Below are 27,418 nucleotides of genomic sequence, written 5' to 3'. Positions count from 1 at the left end.
TGCATGTGAATGGGTCAGCGTAAAAAATTGGATCCCATCATGTCTATCAATTCTTCCATTGACTGGTTTCTAGAAGAACCTCCATTTTTTTTTCATGTGAGAAAAACGTAAATATGGACAAAAATGTATGAAAAGTGGATCCTTCATTTCTATTTCTATTCAGCTTTTTTTCATTCTGAACAGTAATTCTAGGGGTCTTGCATGTATGGGGTACCATGCTTGTTTGCACAGGCTTTTATACATTATGGATTACTGTATGTTATGTGGGACCTAAATTTGTAGCGTGAAGCATTTTTCACTTTTGTCTTTCTTCCTTTAAAGGTGACCAGCGCTCAAGATTTTGCTTGGTTATCTCAACTCCGACATCGCTGGGATGACAAGCAGAAGCACTGTTTTGCCAATATCTGTGATGCCCAGTTCCAGTATTCTTACGAATATTTAGGAAATACACCTCGACTGGTCATTACACCTTTGACTGACAGGTAAGTAATTTTTGCAAATAGGTTTCATTACAAATGTTGTACTGCTTGGCTTTCAGAGATTCTTTCTTTCCCTGCACATTTCCAACAGCAGAATGAGTTAATTGAGAATTGTCATCCAACTTTGTTAGACACTGAGTTTGTAACTTTTTGCTGTCTTTGCTGATTTATGACCTCAGATCAGATCAGATCAAAGTTGCACTGAACTCTTTAATGTGGTCATAAATCTGCTAAGAGTACTTTAGGAGTTTATTGCACAGTGTTATGCATCAAGCCCCATAATAACACCTTATGCAGTAATAATAACACCTTATGCAGTAAGCTCCCATGCTCATTAAGTGTCGGCTGTAGTGATCCAAAATGCTATCTTATATCTGGGCAAAGGAGTTGGAGCTCTGCATTAGAAACATGGAGTGCCAACTCAAATAAGTCTATATTAAAAAATGATCACTAAATTTACCAAACAACTAAAATATTTCCAGTGGCACAAGCAGGCCAATGTAGGAAGTTTTTTCATTTTCCATGAATGGAGCCAAGATCAGAAGTATTTTAAGAATTTTAAAGTTCAAAGTAGTTTTAAAGTACCGTATATACTCGAGTATAAGCCAACCCCCCTAATTTTGCCACAAAAAAACTTGGAAAACTTAATGACTCGAGTATAAGCCTAGGGTGGGAAATGCAGCAGCTACTGGTAAATGTCAAAAATAAAAATGGATACCAATAAAAGTAAAATTAATTGAGACATCAGTAGGTTAAGTGTTTTTAAATATCCATGTTGAATCAGGAGCCCCATATAATTCTCCATACAGTTTATGATGGCCTCATAAGATGCTCCATATTAAAATATGCCCCATATAATCCTGCATAAAGGTTAATAATGGCCCCATAAGATGCTCCATAGACACATTTGCCCCATATAATCCTGCACATTTGCCCAATATAATGCTGCACAAATGTTGATTATGGCCCCATAAGATGCTCCATAATAAATAATAATAATCTTTATTTTTATATAGCGCTAACATATTCCGCAGCGCTTTACAGTTTTGCACACATTATCATCACTGTCCCCGATGGGGCTCACAATCTAGAATCCCTATCAGTATGTCTTTGGAATGTGGGAGGAAACCGGAGTGCCCGGAGGAAACCCACGCAAACACGGAGAGAACATACAAACTCTTTGCAGATGTTGTCCTGGGTTCTGCAAGGCTGCAGTGCTAACCACTACGCCACCGTGCCACCCATACAGACACTTGCCCCATATAGTGCTGCACAAACGTTATGGCCCCATACAGACACTTGCCTCATATAGTGCTGCACAAACGTTATGGCCCCATACAGTGCTGCACAAACGATATGGCCCCATACAGTGCTGCACAAACGTTATGGCCCCATATAATGCTGCACAAACGTTATGGCCACATATAATGCTGCACAAACGTTATGGCCCCATAGATGCTCCATACAGACACTTGCCCCATTTGCTGTTGCTGCGATAAAAAAATCAGATACTCACCTCTCCATTGCTCAGGCCCCCGGCACTTTCAATATTCACCTACTCCTCGTTCCGGCACCGCTCCATCTTCAGCGTCTCCTGCACTGACGTTCAGGCAGAGGGTGCGCACTAACCACGTCACTGCACCCTCTGACCTGAGCGTCACAGCTGAAGATGGAGCGGCGCCGGAATGAGGAGCAGGTGAATATCGTGCAGCGCAGCGCTCCCTTCCCCGTTATACTCATCTGTTCCTGGCGCAGTGCAGTCCCTGCTTCCCCGCGCCGGCAGCTTCTTCCTGTACTGAGCGGTCACCGTTACCGCTCATTACAGTAATGAATATGCGGTTCCACCTCTATGGGAGGTGGAGCCACATATTCATTACTGTAATGAGCGGTATCATGTGACCGCTCAGTACAGGAAGACGCTCTTAGCGCCGGGGAAAAGACGTGCAGGGACCGCACCAGGAGTAGGTGAGTATAATTATACAGACCCCGCTCCCCCTTCCCTGCTGGACCCCTGGGTATGACTCGAGTATAAGCCGAGAGGGGGACTTTCAGCCCAAAAAAATGGGCTGAAAATCTCGGCTTATACTCGAGTATATACGGTATCAAGTATCTGTCACGAATAAAAATGTGGCTACTATTTCTACCTTGTATTGTATGCATGCACTTGAGAATAAAATAAAAGAATTGTCTTTGAATAAGGCTACAGTCATGGCCAAAAGTATTGACACCCCTGCAATTCTGTCAGATAATACTCATTTTCTTCCTGAAAATGATTGCAAACACAAATTCTTTGGTATTATTATCTTCATTTAATTTGTCTTGAATGAAAAAACACAAAAGAGAATGACGCAAAAAGCAAAACATTGATCATTTCACACACAACTCCAAAAAAGGGCCAGACAAAAGTATTGGCACCATCAGCCTAATACTTGGTTGCACAACCTTTAGCCAAAATAACTGCGACCATCCGCTTCCGGTAACCATCAATGAGTTTGTTACAATGCTCTGCTGGAATTTTAGACCATTCTTCTTTGGCAAACTGCTCCAGGTCCCTGATATTTGAAGGGTGCCTTCTCCAAACTGCCATTTTTAGATCTCTCCACAGGTGTTCTATGGGATTCAGGTCTGGAGTCATTGCTGGCCACCTTAGAAGTCTCCAGTGCTTTCTCTCAAACCATTTTCTAGTGCTTTTTGAAGTGTGTTTTGGGTCATTGTCCTGCTGGAAGACCCATGACCTCTGAGAGAGACCCAGCTTTCTCACACTGGGCCCTACATTATGCTGCAAAATTTGTTGGTAGTCTTCAGACTTCATAATGCCATGCACACGGTCAAGGAGTCCAGTGCCAGAGGCAGCAAAGCAACCCCAAAACATCAGGGAACCTCCGCCATGTTTGACTGTAGGGACTGTGTTCTTTTCTTTGAATGCCTCTTTTTTTTCTCCTGTAAACTCTATGTTGATGCCTTTGCCCAAAAAGCTCTACTTTTGTCTCATCTGACCAGAGAACATTCTTCCAAAACGTTTTAGGCTTTTTCAGGTAAGTTTTGGCAAACTCCAGCCTGGCTTTTTTATGTCTCGGTGTAAGAAGTGGGGTCTTCCTGGGTCTCCTATCATACAGTCCCTTTTCATTCAGACGCCGACGGATAGTACGGGTTGACACTGTTGTACCCTCGGAATGCAGGGCAGCTTGAACTTGTTTGGATGTTAGTCGAGATTCTTTATCCAACATCCGCACAATCTTGCGTTGAAATCTCTTGTCAATTTTTCTTTTCCATCCACATCTAGGGAGGTTAGCCACAGTGCCATGGGATTTAAACTTCTTGATGACACTGCGCACGGTAGACACAGGAACATTCAGGTCTTTGGAGATGGACTTGTAGCCTTGAGATTGCTCATGCTTCCTCACAATTTGGTTTCTCAAGTCCTCAGACAGTTCTTTGGTCTTCATTCTTTTCTCCATGCTCAATGTGGTACACACAAGGACACAGGACAGAGGTTGAGTCAACTTTAATCCATGTCAACTGGCTGCAAGTGTGATTTAGTTATTGCCAACACCTGTTAGGTGTAACAGGTAAGTTACAGGTGCTGTTAATTACACAAATTAGAGAAGCATCAGTTGATTTTTCGAACAGTGCCAATACTTTTGTCCACCCCTTTTTTATGTTTGCTGTGGAATTCTATCCAATTTGGCTTTAGGACAATTCTTTTTGTGTTTTTTCATTTAAGACAAATTAAATGAAGATAATAATACCAAATAATTTGTGTTTGCAATCATTTTCAGGAAGAAACTGAGTATTATCTCACAGAATTGCAGGGGTGTCAATACTTTTGGCCATGACTGTACTTTCACACATCAGGCAGAATCCGGCCAATGTTAGAAAAAGCGGATCCGTTGCAAATAGTGGAAAAACTGCCGGATCCGGTTTTCATTTTTAACATGGATTTTACATTGAATTGACGAGAGAGAGATAGAGAGAGACACCCCAGAACGGAAAATCTGCATGATTTCAATGGAAAATACATTGAAAACCGGATCCGGACACCGGAATCATTGTTTTACATGTCAGTTTCATGTGTTTTTGACCGCTTCCGTTACTGTGCGCTTTTTTCACCGCACAAAAAACGTTCCTCTAGACGTTTTCTCCGTCCGCCGGAAACGACTATTTGGACCGATCTGGAAAAAATCAGATGAAGCGTGTGGCCATCAGGCGCAATCCGGTGCTAATACAACTTTATGAGAAAAAAACAGATCCAGCGTAAAAAAAAAAACAGATCCGTTTTTTTTCCAAACTTGCCGGATTGTGCCTGAAACAAAAACCCTTATGTGTGAAAGTAGCCTAAAAGGGAGTCTTTTCATCCTCCGACACCAACAGAATGAAATAGAAGTTCTCCAATGTAAACTACCTAAAAAACCTTTTTTTTAAAAAATCAAGTTTCTCATTGTATTTGTTCAAAAGGGGTCTCTCCTTTGGAGACTGGTGCTGTCACTTGTTGTACCACAGAAGGACTGGTTTCGAGTTTTGATATGGCACCAGAAGCATTTTAACTCCTGCACCAAAAAGAGTTAGATTGCCACCAAGTGGAGTGGATTTCTTGGTGAATGATATGAATGTGTTTTAAAGAAGACCTTTCACCAATTTGAGCATGTTAAATTGGTCACTTCATGAAACAGTGGCTGCAGAGCTGAGTTAAACATAGTTTTAATTTTTTAACTTCTCATCTCCGTTGCAAAGATTTTAACTTTGAAAGTTTAGGTGCTTATAGTGCTTAAAAGATCAGATAAATAACATGGCAAATGAGAGTGAGCTTTATTACTTTCCTCATGTTTCATAGACCAATCGTAAACCAGGAGCAACACAGGGTGAAAAAAAGACCACGCCTTCTGCTCTGCACTGATCTCTGCAGCTACTGTGTATCAGGTGTATCATTACAAACACTTTCAGATCTCATCTCACAGAACTGCCACTCTCATCCTCCCCCACACTTACTGCCAGGAGATGAGATCTGGAAGTGTTTGTAATTATATATAACTCATCTCTGCTGGCTCAATACAGTAGCAGCAGAGATCAGTGAGAAGAGGAGGACGTATTCCTTTTTTCCACTGTGTTGCTGCCTGCTTATGATTTTGTGATTTTTGTTCAGGGGTAGAAGTACACAGCCCCCAGATACAAAACTTTGGCAATGCCTATTTAAACTCATAATTTACCATGTTCCAACTGGTGAAAGGTCCTTTTTAAATGACATACTAAAAATAGGAATTTTGAACTTTACACTGCTTGTAATAAAAAGTCCATGTCTTGTCTGTCACATAATATCCTCAGAGTATCGTGAACATTGACAGATTTGATTTTACTTTATTATTTTTAATTATCACATGCCCTAATACAGTTGGGTTTGTCAAGTGCAATTGGTGTCCATCATATGGCTGATCCAATACTTTGTCATTTTGTTTTTCTTATGATGGAACTGAAAAACAGTAATCACATTGATCATGTCAACCTGCCCAAAAGATCCCGAAGGCTATGTGCACACGTCAGGATTTCTTGCAGAAATTTCCTGAACAAAACCCAACTTTTACTGCAAGAAATCCGCATGCGTTTTTTTTGCGCGTTTTTTGTGCGTTTTTGCGCCTTTTTTTCCCGGAGCTTCTCAATGCATTAAATAGCGGGAAAAATGCGAAAAATCCACAAAATTAATGAACATGATGCGTTTTTTACCGCGATGCGTTTTTTTTGCAGAAAAAAGCGCATCATGTGCACAAAAATTGCAGAATGCATTAAAAATGATGGGATGCTTATGTATGCGTTTTTTAAGCGCTTTTCCCGGAGAAAACGACCGAAAAAACGCAAAAAAAAAAAACGCAAAAAATCCTGAAAGTGTGCACATAGCCTTAGCCTAGATATATTTGAAGCAATGTTATAAAGTTAGCAGCCTTTCTACTGTCCAATGAGGAGGATTTATTACAGCTATGCAAGTTTTCTGGTGTAAAAAAAAAGTCACAAGCTTTGATGTACCTCATATTTATGCCATAACTTGGGACTTTCTGGAGAGTTTTCCATTTCCCAAGGCACTTCCCTAAACAAGTGAAAGTGAAGTTTATGGGAAGGGAGGAACTATGCAGAGGCCAACAAGTTTAGTATAATTTATATGGCATAAATTACAGCATCTCATTTTGTTGGTGTGGACTTTATTCTCGGGAGCACCCAATGCATCTAATGTATTAGGAATAGTGGCCTTCTAATAAATTTCGAGCATCTTACGCCATACTTGACATTGATCTTAATAAACAGCATGTCTGTTTTAATAAATCTCCCTCAATTTGTTACTTTGTGCTATTTAAATCCCTTCAAAGAATTTACAGATCTCTGTAATATCGGCCTTTTCTACAAATGAATGGGCAGCACAGGGTAATAAATACATACAGTGGTGGTAGAATATCCAGCAGCTTGAAGTGGATGGCAGGGACCAATTCTCTTTTTATAATATCAATGAAGAAGATAATTTTACACTCGTCTCATGTAACAAATCGTTTTGTGCGGCAGCTGGATGTCCATGATCAGCCGAGAGGCTGGAGCACTGAGATCAAGGGGCACACAGGCTGCACAGTCACAGTATGCGGGCTGCTGCAGGGCAACTCTTCTGTTTTTTAAAACCCTCAGCACAGAAATCCAGTTCATTGCTTGTGTACACTGAGGAAATGGGGCGATGCTGCTTTTTGAAATTGGAACTTCTGAAAAGATCTATACTAAATAATTACCAGTGATGAGCAAGTGTACTCGTTGCTTGGATTTTCCCGAGCACGCTCAGGTGGTCTCTGAGTATTTGTTAGTTCTAGGAGATTTAGTTTTTGTTGACCCAGCTGCATGATATACGGCTGCTTGACAAGGTGAACACATGTGGGGGTTGCTAGTGAATCCCCACATGTATTCAAGATGTCTGGCAGCTGTAAATCATGCAGCTGCATGGGCAAAAGCTAAATATCTGAGCAGTCACAAATACTCGGAGACCACCCGAGTGTGGTCGGGAAAACACGAGCAACGAGTGTACTTGCTCATCACTAATAATTACATATTTTATAAGCTTCTAGGCAGTACCTGATCCAAAGCTTGCAAACACAAAAAAACACAAATGTTCATTGCATGGTGGTTCCTCATTCTCATTGCGGCTCCATTCACATAGGACTTTGGACTTAGTGGACACATCCTTGATGATCATACATTTATCATCTCTACTGCATAGATGTTTTGGGTGGTACTTTTCTTTTTTTTTTTTTTTTTTTTTTACCCTTTATGTTTGTCATAAATTTTTGTCATGTCATCCTTAGGACCTCCATTTGAATGCAGCAGTGGCCAGACATGTCTGCCACCGCACCATTCTCTATGGGATTGTGGGCAGTGGCGTAATTAAAGTCTGATGGAACCCGGTGCAAAATTTGAACATAGGCCCTCACCTGCATGTTGGTCAGACGTATGGACCATTATATAGTTCTAGATCCTATAAAAACATGTGTGTTCGCCCCTATGAAATAGTCACCCATCTTGGATCCTTCCTATAATATTATCCCCCATCAATGACCCCATTCCACAACAATGTTCATCCAGGGCCCCATCTTGGTATGATATCCCCATCATATAATAATGTTCCCCGTCGCAGGTTCATCAGTTAATAATGTCCCACCATCCTTGGCCTCTTCCTATAATAATGCCTTCGATCCTGAGGCCCCTTTCAGTAATATTATCCCCTGTCTTGGACCCTTCCAGTAATAATACCTGCCATCCTGGTCCCTATCTTATAACAATGTTCCCCATCCTGGGCATCTTCTAATACCCCCCATCCTGGGCCCCTTCTGAGGATGCACATCCAGGTGGAATAGGCAGTGGCATCGCAGGCCTCCTTCTCACACAGGCCCGGTCACGATCTCATCATCTGTGACCACAATCGTTGCACCCCTATCTGTGGGAGATATCCAAGTTTAGCGCTCAGCTTTTTCCGGCAGTCCCATAGAAAATGAATGAATGAAGCATTTGTGCACATATTGTGCCTCTGTCAAAAAACAGTGGGTCGGCATTAAGAGGTTAACATGTTTTTATGTTTGTCCAGCCAATTCTTTCAATTACTTTTTAAGAGTGGACTTGCTGCTTTTTCTAGGTGCTACATCACCCTGACGCAGTCCCTCCACCTGACTATGAGCGGCGCACCGGCCGGCCCTGCTGGAACAGGAAAAACTGAAACGACCAAAGATTTAGGTCGGGCCCTGGGGGTGATGGTTTACGTTTTCAACTGCTCTGAACAGATGGATTATAAAGTAAGTTAAATTGCAAATTCACAATCTGTGCTTCCTAAAACATTTCTTCCCACAGTGTCGTTTCATTGCAATTTGTCTCACAGTCTGTAGGAAACATATATAAAGGTCTGGCGCAGACCGGGGCCTGGGGATGTTTTGATGAATTTAACAGGATTGCAGTGGAAGTTTTGTCAGTGGTTGCAGTACAGGTGAAAAGTATTCAAGATGCCATTCGCAACAAGAAAAAGAGGCAAGTAGAGGATCTATCCAGAAATGATAACTTACATCAAATCAAAATGTAATCTGTGGCAAAGAACGCATTTCACAGCTTGTCCCTCTCCTCCTGACAGATTCTTTTTCCTCGGAGAAAACATCACATTGAAGCCATCAGTGGGAATATTTATCACTATGAATCCTGGATATGCTGGCCGCACAGAACTCCCCGAGAATCTCAAGGCCCTTTTCAGGCAAGCTATTGGAGCACTATCGCCATCTATTGTTGCTTTCTTTACTAGCACATTTTGTATTTTATTTGGATGATTACTATTACGTGCTTTAGAAATTTTAACCACAGGAAAAATAAAATCTGATAGGTGTTTCAGTTATACAATAGAAAACAAAATAGCAAATTTTATAGCCATTAAAAAAAATAGTAAAAATCTAACAGCGCAGTACGAAAAGTCTGGTAGGCAATTACAGATCGTACATAATATTTTACCTATACTGCTAATCTTACAGGTTTTGTTAGTTGCCAGTATATATCTGTAACTCCCCGTTTAAAGCCAAAATTTATTCATCCTGCTCTCATTACTCAGAATCCAACTCCATCATTTCAGGCACGGATGTTTTAATTCTGTACACCCCAAAATGTATGTTCTAGAATAATTGGATAAATGTCCTGAATATTAGCAGCTGTGTATGTCAAAACAGTAAACCTAAAATGGATCCATCGGTCATGTATATAAAAGGTGGAATATATGACTAACTGTGTTAGTCTCCATTCACATTACTATATGTTTAGGTCGTCTTTATACTTCCAATTATTTTTGATTTAAAAAAAATAAGCACAAAAAATGTAGAGCGTAATATTGAGGAATGTGAAAATGACACAAAAAGCACTTTGCAAAGGATTTGAATTACTAACAGGAAAAAAAGTGCAACTGTAAAAGCCTATGGGCTCATGTAAAGCCATATACATGTGGCCTGTACAGTCACACTGTGAGACCGTACGGTCCTAGCGGCAATTCAGATGGAGGCCGAGATACAATAGGGACTAATTCACAGTGCAAGCTGTAATACACACGTGGACTCAGCCCTTAGTGGTTGATCATCAAGCAATAATTTCACTTTGTTTTAACTTTAGTTATAGTAATTTGGTGTCCTGTTGGGATTTTTACTGATCGTAGACAGAGCAACCTATACCAGCCAAACCAAAAACCCATCTGTAGACACTAGTGATGAGCGAATATACTCGTTACTCGAGATTTCCCAAGCATTCTCGGGGGTCCTCCGAGTATTTTTTAGTGCTCGGAGATTTAGTTTTTATTGCTGCAGCTGAATGATTTACATCTGTTAGCCAGCATAAGTACATGTGGGGGTTGCCTGGTTGCTTAGGGAATCCCCACATGTACTTATGCTGGCAAACAGATGTAAATCATTCAGCTGCGGCGATGAAAACTAAATCTCTGAGCACTAAAAAATACTCGGAGGTCACCCGAACGTGCTCGGGAAATCTCGAGTACCGAGTATATTCGCTTATCACTAGGAGACAACACTGTTTCAGGGTTTTTGCCCCTCATCAGTACAGAGCAGGGCTACTGGTTTGCTGAAGGCAATGCCTTGCTGTAGCTCAGGGTGGGTAACAGCTCTCATTAAAGATACACTGTTTAGTATGGAGAAGTACTTTCAAGGCAGTTATCCATTGGTGTGAAAATGTCTGCTCTATGTAGATGAGGGGCAAAACTCTGAAACAGTACTGTCTACAGATGGATCCCTGGTTTGGCTGGTATGAGCTACTTTGCATATTTTTGCTTATTCATGGAGCACTGGTTTGAAGCTCAGTCTCCATAACATACCTGTTATGGAAAATTAAGCCGCCCCCCCCCCCCCAGAGTTACTGATTGTACAAAATCATTCTAGCTTAATATCCACAATGAAGAAACCCATTAGTTACTAGTAGTAGTTTGTTTGGCAATGTTGCAACATAAGAGCATAGAATTTAAATTATTGGAATCACAAACCTAAACTATATTATTAAAATACCCCTCAGATTCATAATTTATTTGTATTCATTTTGCAACTGAGAAGTCACCTTTGCCTCTTAATTGAAATGTAAAACTGAAATAATTATTTAAGAAACTTGTGATTTTTTTTTTTGCAACGTAAACATATAAATTAGCGCGAAAAAAAAACCATGTCTAACCTGTCTACAGACTTGACACAACATTCACAGAAACCGTAGAGTAAGACCTCTCCGGACACCTTATACAGACTACATGTTCTGTGACACTTACCGTTTCAGCATTTATTATATGTACTGAACTGACCATTTTCTTTGAGAAGACCTCCCCTGTATAACACCGCTTATTATTGCTGTGAGCATATTGAGAGATATTAATATTATCATTATTGTAAAAATCGTTAATCCAGTATTGAAATAGTCATTTTTACACGTAGAATATTTTGTTTGTATTCTTAAAATGTCAGTTCACAGTGCAGCGTAGCATTTTTAATATACTTATTATATTTCAATATCTTCACGGCCTTGTTCAGACTGCAGCTTTAATGATTATTCACTGCACTTCTTCCAGGCCATGTGCCATGGTGGTTCCAGACACTGAGCTAATCTGTGAAATAATGCTGATAGCTGAGGGGTTCCTTGACGCCCGCCCGCTAGCCCGGAAATTTATTACCCTTTACACACTGTGCAAGGAGCTGCTTTCCAAACAGGTAATATTATTATTGCTTGCCCATTCACGGATCTTCTTTTCTACAAATTTTAGGCTTTCTTTCCATATTTTACATTGTTGGAATTATAAAAAGAAAATTGATGTTTTCACTTGTTTGTTCTGATTTCTTTTACAATATACAGCAGTAGAATTTTTTTTGAGAAATCTGTACATTTTTACATTATTTTATCATATTAACCCCTTAGCGACCGCCGATACGCCTTTTAACGGCGGCCGCTAAGGGTACTTAAGCCACAGCGCCGTTAATTAACGGCGCTGTGGAAAAAGTACATAGCGCCCCCCAGAGGCCGATTTTCTCCGGGGTCTCGGCTGCCGGGGGTAGCCGAGACCCCAGAGAACATGATTCGGGTCGGTTTTCACCGACCCCGCTTTTGCGATCGCCGGTAATTAACCGTTTACCGGCGATCGCAAAAAAAAAAAAAAAACGCGATTAGTATTGTGTTTCTCTCCCCTCTAATGTGATCGGACATTAGAGGGGAGAGAAATAGGGTCCCCCGAGCCCCCCACGGTACCTTATGTACCGGAGAAGGTGCCCCCCCGGTCCCCGACCCTCCTCCTTCCTGCCCGGGCTCCAAAATGGCGGGCGCATGTGCAGATGCGCCCGCCAAAGCCTAGCTTCCCCCGGTGTATTGGGGTCTGTTTTTACAGACCCCCTGGAGCGATCGCAGACCCCCTGGAGCGATCGCAATCCCAGGGGTCTTTACAGACCCCCGGGATTGCGATCGCTGCAAATAGTTTGTAAAAAAAAAAAAAATGCTTTGCATTTCTCTCCCCTCTGATGTGATCGCACATCAGAGGGGAGAGAAATAGAGCCCCCGAGCCCCCCACCATACCGCCTGCTCCTGTCCCCGGTCCTCAGTAGTGGTCCCCGGTCCTCAGTAGTGGTCCCCGGTCCCCAGCCCACTGCTCCTGGCCCCCCTTCTTCTTCTCTGCTGGAAGAAAATGGCGGGCGCATGCGCAGTGCGCCTGCCATGATCTGCCAGCAGAGACCCAGCAACCTATGAGAATTTTCTCATTGGCTGCTGGGTTTTGATTACTGTAATATGTCCAATTACAGTGATCAAAACCCCTAATATTTGATAAACATGGCAGCACTTGGGCTGTACCTTTCTCTTCTCTCCTTGTAGTTGTTCTAGGAGAGAAGAGAGAGAGACTACAGTTCAAGTGCTGCTCTGTCAGTGACAAAAAACATAATATCTGCCTCCGCCAGCATCCCATTTACCCACCCCCGTTCTCCGTAATCCCTGCATCACCAGCAGAGGATTATAAAAAAAAAAAAAAAAAAAAGAAAAAAAAAAAATTATAATTTTTTTTAAAAAATTTTTTTAGGGGTAGGGTTAGGGTTAGGGTTAGGGGAGGAATTAGATAAAATGGCTCGCAGAACTTTTAGCGCGGAGCAAGCTTACAGCCTGCTTTGCTCCGGCAGCTCCGGCAGCGAAACAGATTCTGCCCCTGAAGTTGAGCAGTTTTCAGACAGTGATGACGACTCTTCCTCCACGGGATCCCCCAGCCCGGTGGTAGCGGAGTCGGTCGTCACTGCTGAAGCTTCAGAGGCAGGACCAAGTACCGCAGTCCCCCCACCGCTGTGGTATAATGACACCTCATTTTCCCCTCAAATTCCCCCTTTTTCTGCAGTCCCTGGAATAAAAGTAGATGTCGCCAATTTTACCCCCATTGATTTTTTTGAAATTTTCATTAGCCCTGAAGTCCTGCAATTAATCGTCCACCAAACTAACCTATATGCCCGGCAATATATTTCCCAAAAACCCACTGCCTTTCATTCCCGTTCCTGGATCCCCACAAATGTCCCCGAAATTAAAAAATTCTTAGGCCTCACCCTGAATATGGGTATAGTAAAAAAACCCACTCTCCGCTCTTACTGGGCAACAAAAGCTGTCCACTGCACCCCTGTATTTGCAGCCATCATGTCCCGAGCCCGTTACGAAGCCCTGATGAGATTCCTCCACTTCAGTGACAATGCCCAAGCTCTCCCAAGAACTGACCCCAACTACGATCGGCTAAATAAATTAAGACCCCTAATTTCCCTCCTAAAAACTTCCTTTCTAAATTCCTATACCCCAGAGCAAAATATGGCAGTCGACGAGTCCTTGATGAGCTACAAGGGCCGTCTTTCATTCCGCCAATTTATTCCCTCCAAGAGAGCCAAATACGGCGTAAAATTATATAAAGCTTGCGAGAGCTCATCAGGGTACACGTCCACCTTCCTAATTTACGAAGGTAGGGACCGCCAAATAAACCCCCCAAACTGCCCCCAGACAATTGGTATCCCAGGCAAAATTGTCTGGGAGCTAATGACGCCCTTTCTCAATCAAGGGTACCACGTGTACACAGATAATTATTACACGAGTATCCCCCTATACAAATCCCTCCATGCTGCAAGTACAGGGGCCTGTGGGACAGTGAGGAAAAACAGAGTGGGGTTTCCGTCACAGTTGGTGTCCAGACGTTTGGAGAGGGGGGCGTCATTTTCACTTGCAAGCGACCAACTACTTGCAGTGAAGTGGAAAGACAGGAAGGACGTCTATATGCTTTCCACACTGCATACGGACACCACTGTGACGGTCAGAGAGAGGGGTGCCACCAGGGACAAAGAAAAACCTGTCTGCGTCACAGAATATAATAGACATATGGGTGGCGTAGACCTGTCAGACCAGGTTCTGCAACCATACCTGGTCAAGAGGAAGACCAGGGCGTGGTATAAAAAGGTGGGAATCTATCTAATTCAGACTGCCACCTACAACAGTTTTGTCCTATACAAAAAATCTCAAGGACCACTAACTTTCCTGCACTTTCAGGAAAAAGTAGTAGAGAGCCTCATATTTGAGTCCATGGCACCGGGGGAAGCCTTCGACTCTGAGGATTCCCGGAGACTGTCAGAACGCCATTTTCCTCACCCTGTCCCTGTCACTCCCACCCAAAGGTATCCTCAAAAAAGGTGCCGAGTTTGCAGAAAGCATGGCAGGCGGAGTGATTCCCGATTTTATTGCCCCACATGCCCATCCCAACCAGGCCTTTGTATCTCCCCCTGTTTTGAGACCTACCACACCACCTACAATTATTAGTTTGTTTTTTTTTTCAATCATTTTTATTTTCTGCTTAGTGGCCCCAGTAGTACAATTTGGAACAATTGATAAATATTTTAATTAGTAGATCCCATTTTACCCCATTTCACAATTAATTCCAGAATTTGATCAATCCCATACCAAACTACTATTCCAACAAATTCTCATCCACGTACCCACGTCTGTACGCTCTAGAGTGTGGACCCCACAAATGTTCTTGCAAAGTCAGGTCATCTGAAAATTCTACGACTCGATCAATCCCATACCAAACTACTATTCCAACAAATTCTCATCCACGTACCCACGTCTGTACGCTCTAGAGTGTGGACCCCACAAATGTTCTTGCAAAGTCAGGTCATCTGAAAATTCTACGACTCGATCAATCCCATACCAAACTACTATTCCAACAAATTCTCATCCACGTACCCACGTCTGTACGCTCTAGAGTGTGGACCCCACAAATGTTCTTGCAAAGTCAGGTCATCTGAAAATTCTACGACTCGATCAATCCCATACCAAACTACTATTCCAACAAATTCTCATCCACGTACCCACTTCTGTACGCTCTAGAGTGTGGACCCCACAAATGTTCTTGCAAAGTGAGATTATCTGAAAATGAATTCTAGGACTTTATTACTCAAACATTTTTGACCATTTATCTAACTTTGACTGTTTTTATAACTGTCTTGCTACACAAAACTTTGGCTTCCATTTATATTACTTATATTTATGTTGATGATACGGGCATGATCATTTTATTGTAGGATTTCTAAAAAATGAGGAAGTTCCGTACTTATACACTATGGGCTTTACTTTATGGTTCTTGCCGAACCTCTGGTACCAGACAATACTTTCTATAGAGAACTGGTTGTTTTGTGCATATAGCGGTTCTGACCTTGGCGGGTGGGAGCTTGCTATGGTGTACCACGTCTATTGGCACATTCGTCTCTCATATAGGGATTGATGGAGCTAAAAGGACGTTGTACGACCAGTCTCTGAAAGTGTCTGCCATTCTAGCCCTGATGGTGTTCTTTCATCTTTGGAACAAACTCCGCTTTGCCACATAGTTGGCTGCATTTTCCTACACATTTTGCCCTTCATTCCAGTACAGTTTATTCTTCCTGCTACAATATACGCAAATGCGGGACAACTGTTTTGTTAGCAAGACCAATTTTATAGTCAGCCATTGTGTTTTAGGAGCATGCCTCCCTCTGTGAGTAATAATTCCTGGAAGGATTTTCTTTTTTGCTCAATGTCTCTAGAAGCTTTGAATGGGTCCTGGATCTTCAATTTCAAATAAAGCCAAATTTGTCACATTGTGCCCCTTTCTGTCCAAGCCCTGCCATTTGTCCAAACAGAACTTTTTTACTACATATGGGATATTGCTGCACTCATAATAAAGTGGGTAACGAATTGTGGGGTCCACTTTTTGATGTTATTTCTGAAAAATCGAGACATTCAGGTCTAAAACAAGATTCTCGTGGAAAAAAATGAATTTTTTCAATATGACAACCTAATGTTATCAAACTCTGTGTCATACATGTGGGTTCAAATTGCTCAATATACCCCTGATTAAAATCTTTGAGGGGTGTAGTTTCCAAAACGGGGTCAGTTGTGGGGGGTTTCTGCTGTTAGGCACATCTACAAACCCAAAATGACGTCCGCTCTCACAATTAAGAGATTAAAAAGTCAAACGGCGCGCCTTCCCTTCCAAGCTCCGCAGTGCGCCCAAACAGAGGTTTACCCCCACATACAGGGTATCGACATACTCAGGACAAATTGCACAACAACTTTTGGGGTCTATTTTGTCTTGCTACCCTTGGGAAAATAAAAAATTGGGGGTGAAAATATCATTTTTGTGAAAAAAAAATGATTTTTAATTTTTTCGGCTCTACGTTATAAACTTGTGTGAAGCACTTGGGGGTTCAAAGTGTTGACCACACACCTAGATAAGTTCCTTAGGGGGTCTAGTTTCCAAAATGGTGTCACTTGTGGGGGGTTTCCACTGTTTAGGCACATCAGGGGCTCTCCAAACGCGACATGGTGTCCGATCTCAATTCCAGAGAATTCTATGTTGAAAAAGTCAAATGGCGCTCCTTCCCTTCTGAGCTCTACTGTGCACCCAAACAGAGGTTTACCCCCACATACGGGGTATCGACATACTCAGGACAAATTGCACAACAACTTTTGGGGTCTATTTTGTCTTGCTACCCTTGGGAAAATAAAAAATTGGGGGTGAAAAGATCATTTTTGTGAAAAAAAAATGATTTTTAATTTTTTCGGCTCTACGTTATAAACTTGTGTGAAGCACTTAGGGGTTCAAAGTATTGACCACACACCTAGATAAGTTCCTTAGGGGGTCTAGTTTCCAAAATGGTGTCACTTGTGGGGGGTTTCCACTGTTTAGGCACATCAGGGGCTCTCCAAACGCGACATGGTGTCCGATCTCAATTCCAGAGAATTCTATGTTGAAAAAGTCAAATGGCGCTCCTTCCCTTCTGAGCTCTACTGTGCACCCAAACAGAGGTTTACCCCCACATACGGGGTATCGACATACTCAGGACAAATTGCACAACAACTTTTGGGGTCTATTTTGTCTTGCTACCCTTGGGAAAATAAAAAATTGGGGGTGAAAAGATCATTTTTGTGAAAAATGGGGTATCGGCATTCTCCGGACAAATTGCACAACAAATTATGTGGTTCATTTTCTTTTTTTACACATGTGAAAATAAAAAAAATTGATTCTGAAGTAAAATATTTGTGAAAAAAAGTAAAATGTTCATTTTTTCCTTCCACATTGCTTTAGTTCCTGTGCAGCAACTGAAGGGTTAATAAACTTCTTGAATGTGGTTTTGCGCACCTTGAGGGGTGCAGTTTTTAGAATGGTGTCAATTTTGGGCATTTTCTGCTACATAGACCCCTCAAACTGACTTCAAATGTGAGGTGGTCCCTAAAAAAAATGGTTTTGTAAATTTTGCTGTAAAAATAAGAAATTGCTGGTCAAATTTTAACCCTTATAACTCCCTAATAATTTTTTTTTTTTTCCAAAATTGTGCTGATGTAAAGTAGACATATGGGAAATGTTATTTATTGACCATTTTGTGTGACATATCTCTCTGATGTAAGGGCATAAAAATTCAAAGTTTGAAAATTGCAAAATTTTCAAAATTTTCGCCATATTTCCGTTTTTTTAATAAATAAACGCAAGTAATATCGAAGAAATGTTACCACTAACATGAAGTGCAATATGTCACGAAAAAACAATCTCAGAATCAGCGGGATCCGTTGAAGCGTTCCAGAGTTATAACCTCATAAAGTGACAGTGGTCAGAATTGTAAAAATTGGCCCGGTCATTAAGTACCAAATTGGCTCTGTCACTAAGGGGTTAAACAACAATGGCCAATTTCAGCATTAGAGGGAAGGAAAACTGGCACCTTTTTCCAGTTACAATCTGCAAGCAAAACCTATGTAGTCAGATCAGGAGTGTAATAAGAGTATCAAATATCAATGATTAATATGAATTGCTTATGGATAAAAGTCACAGTTAGCATTTTTGAATTTTTAAAAATGTAAATTTTTGTCCAACATTTATACTCGTCCAACTTTTCTTATTAAAGAACATTGCGACCATGATGAGATTTAACTTAGAAAAAGATGGCATATATAATCGCAATATTGTAAGTGGCAATCCAGCTCTAATATCAGTTTTTTAGATGACCATTTGTCAGTGGTTTGCTAAACTGTGATTAGCAAATACAGTTTCATAGCTGACTACAGAGTCATCCGGCGCACTCAACCTCCAAAGTTGAAGGTTATAGTGTTCATTAAATGTGTTACAATCTACAAATAAGTCTATTGATGTCGCTTATAGGCCATCACTGTTAAGGTACCTTCACACATAACAATATTGTTAACGATATCGTTGCTTTTGTGACGTAGCAACGATATCGTTAATAAAATCGTTCTGTGTGACAGCGACCAACGATCAGGCCCCTGCTGGGAGATCGTTGGTCGCTGAAGAAAGTCCAGAACTTTATTTGGTCGCTGGCTCTCCCGTGGACATCGCTGGATCGGCGTGTGTGACACCGATCCAGCGATGTCTTCACTGGTAACCAGGGTAAACATCGGGTAACTAAGTGCAGGGCCGCGCTTAGTAACCCGATGTTTACCCTGGTTACCATCCTAAAAGTAAAAAAAAACCAAACAGTACATACTTACCTAACGCTGTCTGTCCTCCAGCGCTGTGCTCTGCACTCCTCCTGTACTGGCTGTGAGTGTCGGTCAGCCGGAAAGCAGAGCGGTGACGTCACCGCTCTGCTTTCCGGCCGCTGTGCTCACACAGACAGTACAGGAGGAGTGCAGAGCACAGAGCCGAGGACAGACAGCGGTAGGTAAGTATGTACTGTTTGTTTTTTTTACTTTTAGGATGGTAACCAGGGTAAACATCGGGTTACTAAGCGCGGCCCTGCGCTTAGTTACCCGATGTTTACCCTGGTTACCGGCATCGTTGGTCGCTGGAGAGCTGTCTGTGTGACAGCTCTCCAGCGACCAAACAGCGACGCTGCAGCGATCCGGATCGTTGTCGGTATCGCTGCAGCGTCGCTTAATGTGAAGGGGCCTTTACTCCTTAGGGCTCGTTCAGACGTCTGTATACTGCAGTCTGATGTTTGACTGCAATGCATGGACTGGTTGCGGGTCTTTGGACCTGAGAGTGACCGACCTCATAGAAATATATGAAGCTGTCTGGCTCAGATTCGGAGAGACGTGGCCAGTCTGTGCATTAGCTGCCCGTGCTCAGACCAATTGACATTGACATCTGAATGAGTCTTTATTAGACCATTCTGAAAGATCAGTCAAGTGAAAGTATGTAAAAAAAAGTGCAGGACATGGCCTGAAGAACATCTACTATATAATTGTCTAAGGGTCACTTCCATCTGTCTGTCTGTCCCGGAAATCCCGCGTCGCTGATTGGACCAATCAGCGACGGGCACAGTCCGGCGGCAAAATGGCCGCTCGTTCCTCCCCGCAGTCAGTGCCTGCTCCATACTCCCCTCCAGTCAGCGCTCACACAGGGTTAATGGCAGCGCTAATGGACCGCGTTATGCCGCGGTGTAACGCACTCCGTTAACGCTGCTATTAACCCTGTGTGACCAACTTTTTACTATTGATGCTGCCTGTGCAGCATCAATAGTAAAAAGATCTAATGTTAAAAATAATAATAAAAAAAAAACTTATATATCACTATTTTTTATTTTAATTATTTTTTTTAACAGGGATATGATGCCCACATTGCTATATACTACGTGGGCTGTGCAATATACTACGTGGGCTGTGCAATATACTACGTGGGCTGTGCAATATACTACGTGGGCTGGGCAATATACTATGTGGCTGTGCAATATACTACGTGGCTGTGCAATATACTATGTGGGCTGTGCAATATACTACGTGGGCTGTGCAATATACTACGTGGGCTATGCAATATACTACGTGGGCTGTGCAATATACTACGTGGGCTGTGCTATATACTCTGTGGGCTGTGCTATATATTATGTGGGCTGTGTACTACCTGGGTGTTATATATTACGTGGGCTGTGTTATATACTACGTGGGCTGTGTTATACACTACATGGGCTGTGTTATACACTACGTGGGCTGTGTTATACACTACGTGGGCTGTGTTATACACTACGTGGGCTGTGTTATACACTACGTGGGCTGTGTTATACACTACGTGGGCTGTGTTATACACTGCGTGCGTGGGCTGTTATATACTACGTGAGCTGTGTTATATGCTACGTGGGCTGTTATAAACTACGTGGCTGTGTAATATGCTACGTGGGCTGTTATAAACTACGTGGCTGTGTAATATGCTACGTGGGCTGTTATAAACTACGTGGCTGTGTTATATGCTACGTGGGCTGTTATAAACTATGTGGCTGTGTTATATGCTATGTGGGCTGTTATAAACTACGTGGCTGTGTTATATGCTATGTGGGCTGTTATAAACTACATGGCTGTGTTATATGCTATGTGGGCTGTTATACAGTCATGGACAAAAATTTTGAGAATGAGACAAATATTAATTTTTCCAAAGTCTACTGCTTCATTTTTTCTAATGGCAATTTGCATATACTCCTGAATGTCAGAGTGATCAGCTTAACAGCAATTACTGTTCTTGCAAAGTCAATATTTGCCCAGAAAATGAACTTTAACCCCCAGAACACATTTCAACATCATTGCAGTCCTGCCTTAAAAGGAGCAGCTAACATCGTTTTAGTGATTGATCCATTAACACAGGTGTGGGTGTTGATGAGGACAGGGCTGGCGATCAATCAGTCATGATTAAGTAAGAATGACATCACTGGACACTTTAAAAGGAGGCTGGTGCTTGGTATCATTGTTTCTCTTCAGTTAACCATGGTTATCTCTAAAGAAACATGTGCAGCCATCATTGCACTGCACAAAAATGGCCTAACAGGGAAGAGTATCGCAGCTACAAAGATTGCACCTCAGTCAACAATCTATTGCATCATCAAGAACTTCAAGGAGAGAGCTTCCATTGTTGTCAAAAAGGCTCCAGGGCGCCCAAGAAAGACCAGCAAGCGCCAGGACCGTATCTTAAAACTGTTTCAGCTGCGGGATCGGACTACCAGCAGTGCCGAGCTTGCTCATGAATGGCAGCAGGCTGGTGTGAGTGCTTCTGCACGCACTGTGATGCCTCACAGACTCTGTGAGCAAGGCCTGGTTTCAAGGAGGGCAGCAAAGAAGCCACTTCTCTCCAGAAAAAACATCAGGGACCGACTGATATTCTGCAAAAGGTACAGGGAGTGGACTGCTGAGGACTGGGGCAAAGTCATTTTCTCTGATGAATCCCCTTTTCCATTGTTTGGGACATCTGGAAAACAGCTTATTCGGAGAAGAGGTGAGCGCTACCACCAGTCTTGTCTCATGCCAACTGTAAAGCATCCTGAAACCATTCATGTGAGGGGTTGCTTCTCAGCCAAGGGAATCGGCTCACTCACAGTCTTGCCTAAAAACACAGCCATGAATAAAGAATGGTACCAGAATGTCCTCCAAGAGCAACTTCTCCCAACCGTCCAAGAGCAGTTTGGCGCCCAACAATGCCTTTTCCAGCATGATGGAGCACCTTGCCATAAAGCAAAGGTGATAACTAAATGGCTCATGGAACAAAACATAGAGATTTTGGGTCCATGGCCTGGAAACTCCCCAGATCTTAATCCCATTGAGAACTTGTGGTCAATCATCAAGAGACGGGTGGACATACAAAAACCAACAAATTCTGGCAAAATGCAAGCATTCATTATGCAAGAATGGACTGCTATCAGTCAGGATTTGGTCCAGAAGTTGATTGAGAGCATGCCAGGGAGAATTGCAGAGGTCTTGAAGAAGAAGGGTCAACACTGCAAATATTGACTTGCTGCATTAACTCATTCTGTCAATATAACCTATTGGTACTCATAATATGATTGCAATTATATTTCTGTAGGTGATATAAACATCAGACAAACACTAATAAAAGCCAGAGGGCAGCAGATCATGTGAAAATATAATTTTGGTTTCATTCTCAAAACTTTTGGCCATGACTGTACACTCCGTGAGCTGTGCTATATACTCCGTGGGATGTGTTATATACTACGTGGCTGTGGTATATACTCTGTGGGCTGTGCTATATACTCCATGGGCTGTGTTATATACTACGTGGCTGTGCTATATACTCCGTGGGCTGTGCTATATACTACGTGGCTGTGCTATATTCAACGTGACTGTGCTATATTCTACGTGGCTGTGCTATATTCTACGTGGCTGTGCAATATACTACGTAGCTGTGCTATGTACTACCTGGCGGTGCTATTTACTACGTGGGCTCTTGTATAATACGTGGCCGGCCGCGAACAATCAGCGACAGGCGCAGTCTGGCCGCGAATTGGCGTGGGATTTGAACCACGCTTCGTTGATTGGTCGCGGTTGGCCGAATCCTGTGTATTCATTGTATTATTCTAAAATCTTCATAAATAAACTACATTCATATTCTAGAATACCCGATGCATTAGAATCGGGCTACCATCTAGTATTCATATAATTATGATATTCTTTTGGTACAAAAAACTACAGTTGAAACATGTTTACAGTTTATCAACCCTATGGTAGTCAGTGCCATACATTTACGATACAAGTAAGATGTCCTTCGAGTGATTTTTGGCTATCAAAAAAAATATTTGCCCAATCTGGTACATAACTGTAAAACAGCAAACACAGATAGAACTCACCATCCAAGGATCCATGGCCAGCTGTACACTGCTGCTCCGATCTCTGTTTACCAGCTTCTCGGGTATTGTCTCATCTACAGTACACATCACTGCTGCAGCCAATCATGGAGATCAGTGGCTCTTCTGCGGTAGACCACATGAGTTGCTGAGCTCAGTGATAGTCAGCAGCGGTGATGTGTACTGTACTTGTGATGTCACCACTGCGGCCAGTAAACAGAAATCGAGGCAGTGGTAGAAATCTGGCACTGGATCTGGGGAGGATGAGTACTGTCTGATTTTGTTGTTTTACACGTATGCAATCATTTGGAACATATTTACGATAATGGAAAACACCCTGTCATGTACAATATTGTAAATGTACAATTGGCTGATGTGAGCACAGGAGCTGTGCAATCGGCTGCTGGTGACATCTGCATAGAACACTGCTGCAATGGCCAGGATTGAACGTTTACTATGACATCTGAGAGAGTAGAGAGGGCTCCATGACAGCTATGTGCCTAATAAAATTCCCCCAGGTCTGCTATACCTGTGAGTCTACTAATGCTGCCTGTCAATGTAACAAAATAAACACTTTGATCACCGTCATCAAAATAAAAAAAAATCGTAAATCAAACCCCCTTTGTCACCTCCTAAGTTAGGTAAAAATAATAAAAAAAATATATATATTTATTTCCATTCTTTGCTATTTGGGTAAGGGTTGGAGCTAGGTTTTGGGTTAGATCTAGGATAAGGGTTAGGGTTGGGAGCTAGGGTTAGGGTTATAGCTAGGGTTAAGGTTGGGGTTGGGCTATGGTCAGGGTTGTGTTGAGGTTAGGGTTGTGTTGGGGTTATGGTTGTGTTGGGGATAAGGTTGTGTTGGGGTTATGGTTGTGTTGGGGTTATTATTGTGTTGGGGTGTTGGGGTTAGAGTTGTCTTGAGGTGAGAGTGGTGGAGTTAGAATGGTGTTGGGGTTAAAGTGGTGTTGGGGTTAGGGTGATGTTGGGGTTATGGTTGTGGTTAGGGTTGGGATTAGGGGTGTGTTGGGTTAAGGGCTGTGTTTAGGCACATCAGGGGGTCTCCAAATGCGACATAGCGCTCGCCATTGATTCCAGCCAATTTTGGGTTAAAAAAGTCAAACGGTGCTCCCTCCCTTCGGAGCCCTGCCATGTGCCCAAACAGTGGCTTTCCCCCACATACGGGGTGTCAGCGTACTCAGGAAAAATTCCACAACAAATATTGAGGTCCATTTTCTCCTGATCCCCTTGTGAAAATAAAAAAGTTTGGTTTCAAAGTAAATTTTTTGTGAAAAAAGTAAAATGTTCATTTTTTCCTTCCACGTTGCTTTAGTTCTCGTGAAGCCTCTGAAGAGTAATAAACTTCTTGAATGTGGTTTTGCGCACCTTGAAGGGTGCAGTTTTAGAATTGTGTCACTTTTGGGTATTTTCTGTTATATTCTCACTTCAAATGTAAGGTGGTCCCTAAAAAAAATTGTTTTGTGAATTTTGTTGGAAAAATGAGAAATCACTGGTCAACTTTAAACCCTTATGACGTCCTAACAAAAAAACAAGAAAAAAAATTATGTTTAAAAAATTGTGCTGATGTAAAGCTGACCTGTGATTAATGTTATTGGTTAACTATTTTGTGTGACATCACTCTCTGATTTTAGGGTACAAAAATTAAAAGTTTGAAAATTGCAAACTTTTTGACAGATTTCCATTTTTTTCATAAATAGATGCAAGTGATATCGAAGAGATTTTACCACTAACATAAAGTACAATATGTCACGAAAAAACATTCTCAGAATCAATGGGCTACATTGAAGCCTTCCAGAGCTATAACGTAATAAAGTGACAGTGGTCAGAATTGTAAAAATTTGCTTGGTCATTAAGGTCAAAATTGGGTCTATCATTAAAGAGTAAAAGTAGTTGTATTGGGCAAAATAAGTACCGTAATCATGAAAAACAAGTTCATCTTTAACCTATTAATTGTTGTAAAATACTTTTTGGGATACAGAAATTCTTAATGTGTATGAGTAATAACAAATTTATACGTTTTTTAGCAGAGAAAACAGAAATGGTCTTGACATGAGTGGTGCTGTTTTTGGAAAGCAGTAGAAATCCTGTAATCTTAGTTAATAAAAAAGACATTCTGTAATTCTCTGTAAAATATATATATATATATATATATATATATATATATATATATATATATATATATTCTCATGTACAGCACCATGGAATCAATGGTGCTATATAAATAAATAATAATAATAATAATATCGACTTATCCCTCCCCCCCCCAAAAAAAAAAACAAAAACAAAGAAACAAATCACTCCAAAATGTCAGCCACTATGTATCTTCCTTCTTGCTGTTCACTACTGGGAGCAGAGGCACTGAAATGGAGTAGCAACGTCAAGGGTGGGTATTTGTCACTTGTGCTCCAGTTAAAGCTTATAAAAAAGCCAGACAGGCAATTAGATTAGGAGGTAAGGGAAAGGAAGTTCCCGCATTTGTGGTGCTGGCAGTATGCTGATAAAGAGAAGCCTTACACTGATAATGAGTTGATGACAAGTTACAGAGTATGAGAATTGGGAATGTTCCTGGATATACCGTATTAGATTGATCTGTACTTCTTACCGTAAGCAGTTTTGCTTTGTTGTTGTCGGATGATGGTAGCTTTTCTACAAAGTTTATGTGCAGTGATAAGTATAATTAAAAGCAAATCTTCCAGAAAGATCATAGCAGCTACATGGTAGCTACATATTTCAGCATGTCGATCTTTAAGATTTAAATCAATTGACACCTTTAGATCTTCTATCTGTTGCTGCATTTCAGAATAATTAGCATGTTTACTCATATGGCAATGATGTGCTAAGTCCTCTATGCATGAAAAAGTACATAAAGAGCCACTGCCTCCATAGCCTGTTTTCTTGGCCAGCTCCAGCCTATTTTGATGGCTCACCGTCTTAATTTCCCTGCTTGGTACCTGATGTCACACAGACCATGAGTTATCAAGCAATCTAAACAGAATGCAGCTAAACAAGCAAAGAAGCTATGGAGGCAGTGGCTGTTTTTTTTATTATTATTATTTTTTTAAATTTTTTTAAAGATTTTTATTATTTAGTATCTATTTTTTCAATGTCTTAGTTACCCCATCAGCATGGTTCATTTACCTGCTATGTGCTCTGTTTGTGTCTTCCAACCCAATAGGCCATGGGAAGCCTCAGAGCTATATATTTCCATAGTCTGTGCTCCGCTGTTTCACCATTACCTCTTCCAAAAGGTTTAACACTGTAACCCAACAAAGATCTTTGTCACAGTATGTACAAAAAGACACGTTGCACCTTATTCATGAATCCCATCAATGCAATATACCGTATGTTCAGGAAAATGTAAAAACTATAATGTCAAAAAATAATATCCCTTTTGTATAAGCATTATGATACCTGTCAAATTATTTCACATATGCATAACTTTCTTAAGGCTAAAATATAAATTCTTTAAACACCGTGTATGGATGGGATTTTTTTTTTCATGTAGCTGCAATTAATTTCTCTACAATTCTATTATTCACATATCTTGCTTAAAGCCATTTTTAGAGAAGATAATTGCACTTTTAGGAAACTGCGTCATTAGCTACCAGTCGGAACATGTTCCTGTAAGAATTAGTCAGTCCTTTGTATGTATGCCATAGGTAATAAGCACCCCTTAATGCAGTATAATGTAACAGTCTTGACGAGGGGCAGGTAATTTCTAATAAAATATTCAGCGCTATATCACAATGGGTATAGATGACACAAACGTCAGTTGCTTTGCCAAGGTAGCGTATTATCAGTTTATAATTCTCCTACAATTATAGAGCAATTAATGTTCCATCACCGTCTTGTGCTCACACACACAGTCTTACAGTTGGGACCATATCTATATTTCTAGGACTTATTTGCTAAACACAGCTTTGTGTTTCACTATTCTTACTTAGATATAAATATACCGTATTTCACATTTGTAAATATAGTTTCAATTTACTTAAAAAATGAAATAAATGAAAAAAATTGTTCAGGAACGTAGAGATCATTATTATTTGTATTGTTCAATCATTTTTCTTTTTTTTTTTTTTTTAGTTATTTTATTCTTTTTTTACGTCCAAATGGGTTTTATATGTTGATTTTTTTTCATTTTTTAATACATTAAAATGTAACATTTAGAGTAAAAATGACCTAGCACAGTTAGCTGGTAGTTCCTGAGCAATGACACGTGTCTTAGTTTCTCTAGTGAGGATTCACTAATCATTTATTAGCCCCTAAATTGGTCAATAAAATCAGACATATTGTTGC

At 41.2% G+C, this 27,418-nt stretch overlaps 1 protein-coding gene across 1 annotated transcript in view; it reads left to right on the top strand.

Moving 5' to 3' along the window:
- The window catches only part of DNAH11 (dynein axonemal heavy chain 11), a 380,134-nt gene that overhangs the window by 136,446 nt on the left and 216,270 nt on the right, over positions 1-27,418 (top strand). The window contains exons 33-37 of the mRNA XM_069729806.1: positions 322-482; positions 8,626-8,782; positions 8,866-9,011; positions 9,112-9,228; positions 11,572-11,710. Coding sequence (XP_069585907.1) covers positions 322-482; positions 8,626-8,782; positions 8,866-9,011; positions 9,112-9,228; positions 11,572-11,710 — 720 coding nt within the window. The remainder of the gene's footprint in view (positions 1-321; positions 483-8,625; positions 8,783-8,865; positions 9,012-9,111; positions 9,229-11,571; positions 11,711-27,418) is intronic.

The sequence above is a fragment of the Ranitomeya imitator genome, chromosome 6 (assembly GCF_032444005.1).
Source record: "Ranitomeya imitator isolate aRanImi1 chromosome 6, aRanImi1.pri, whole genome shotgun sequence".
Classification (NCBI taxonomy): domain Eukaryota; kingdom Metazoa; phylum Chordata; class Amphibia; order Anura; family Dendrobatidae; genus Ranitomeya; species Ranitomeya imitator.
The sequence above is the reverse complement of the archived record's forward strand: the minus strand, read 5'-3'. Positions and strand labels throughout refer to the sequence as shown.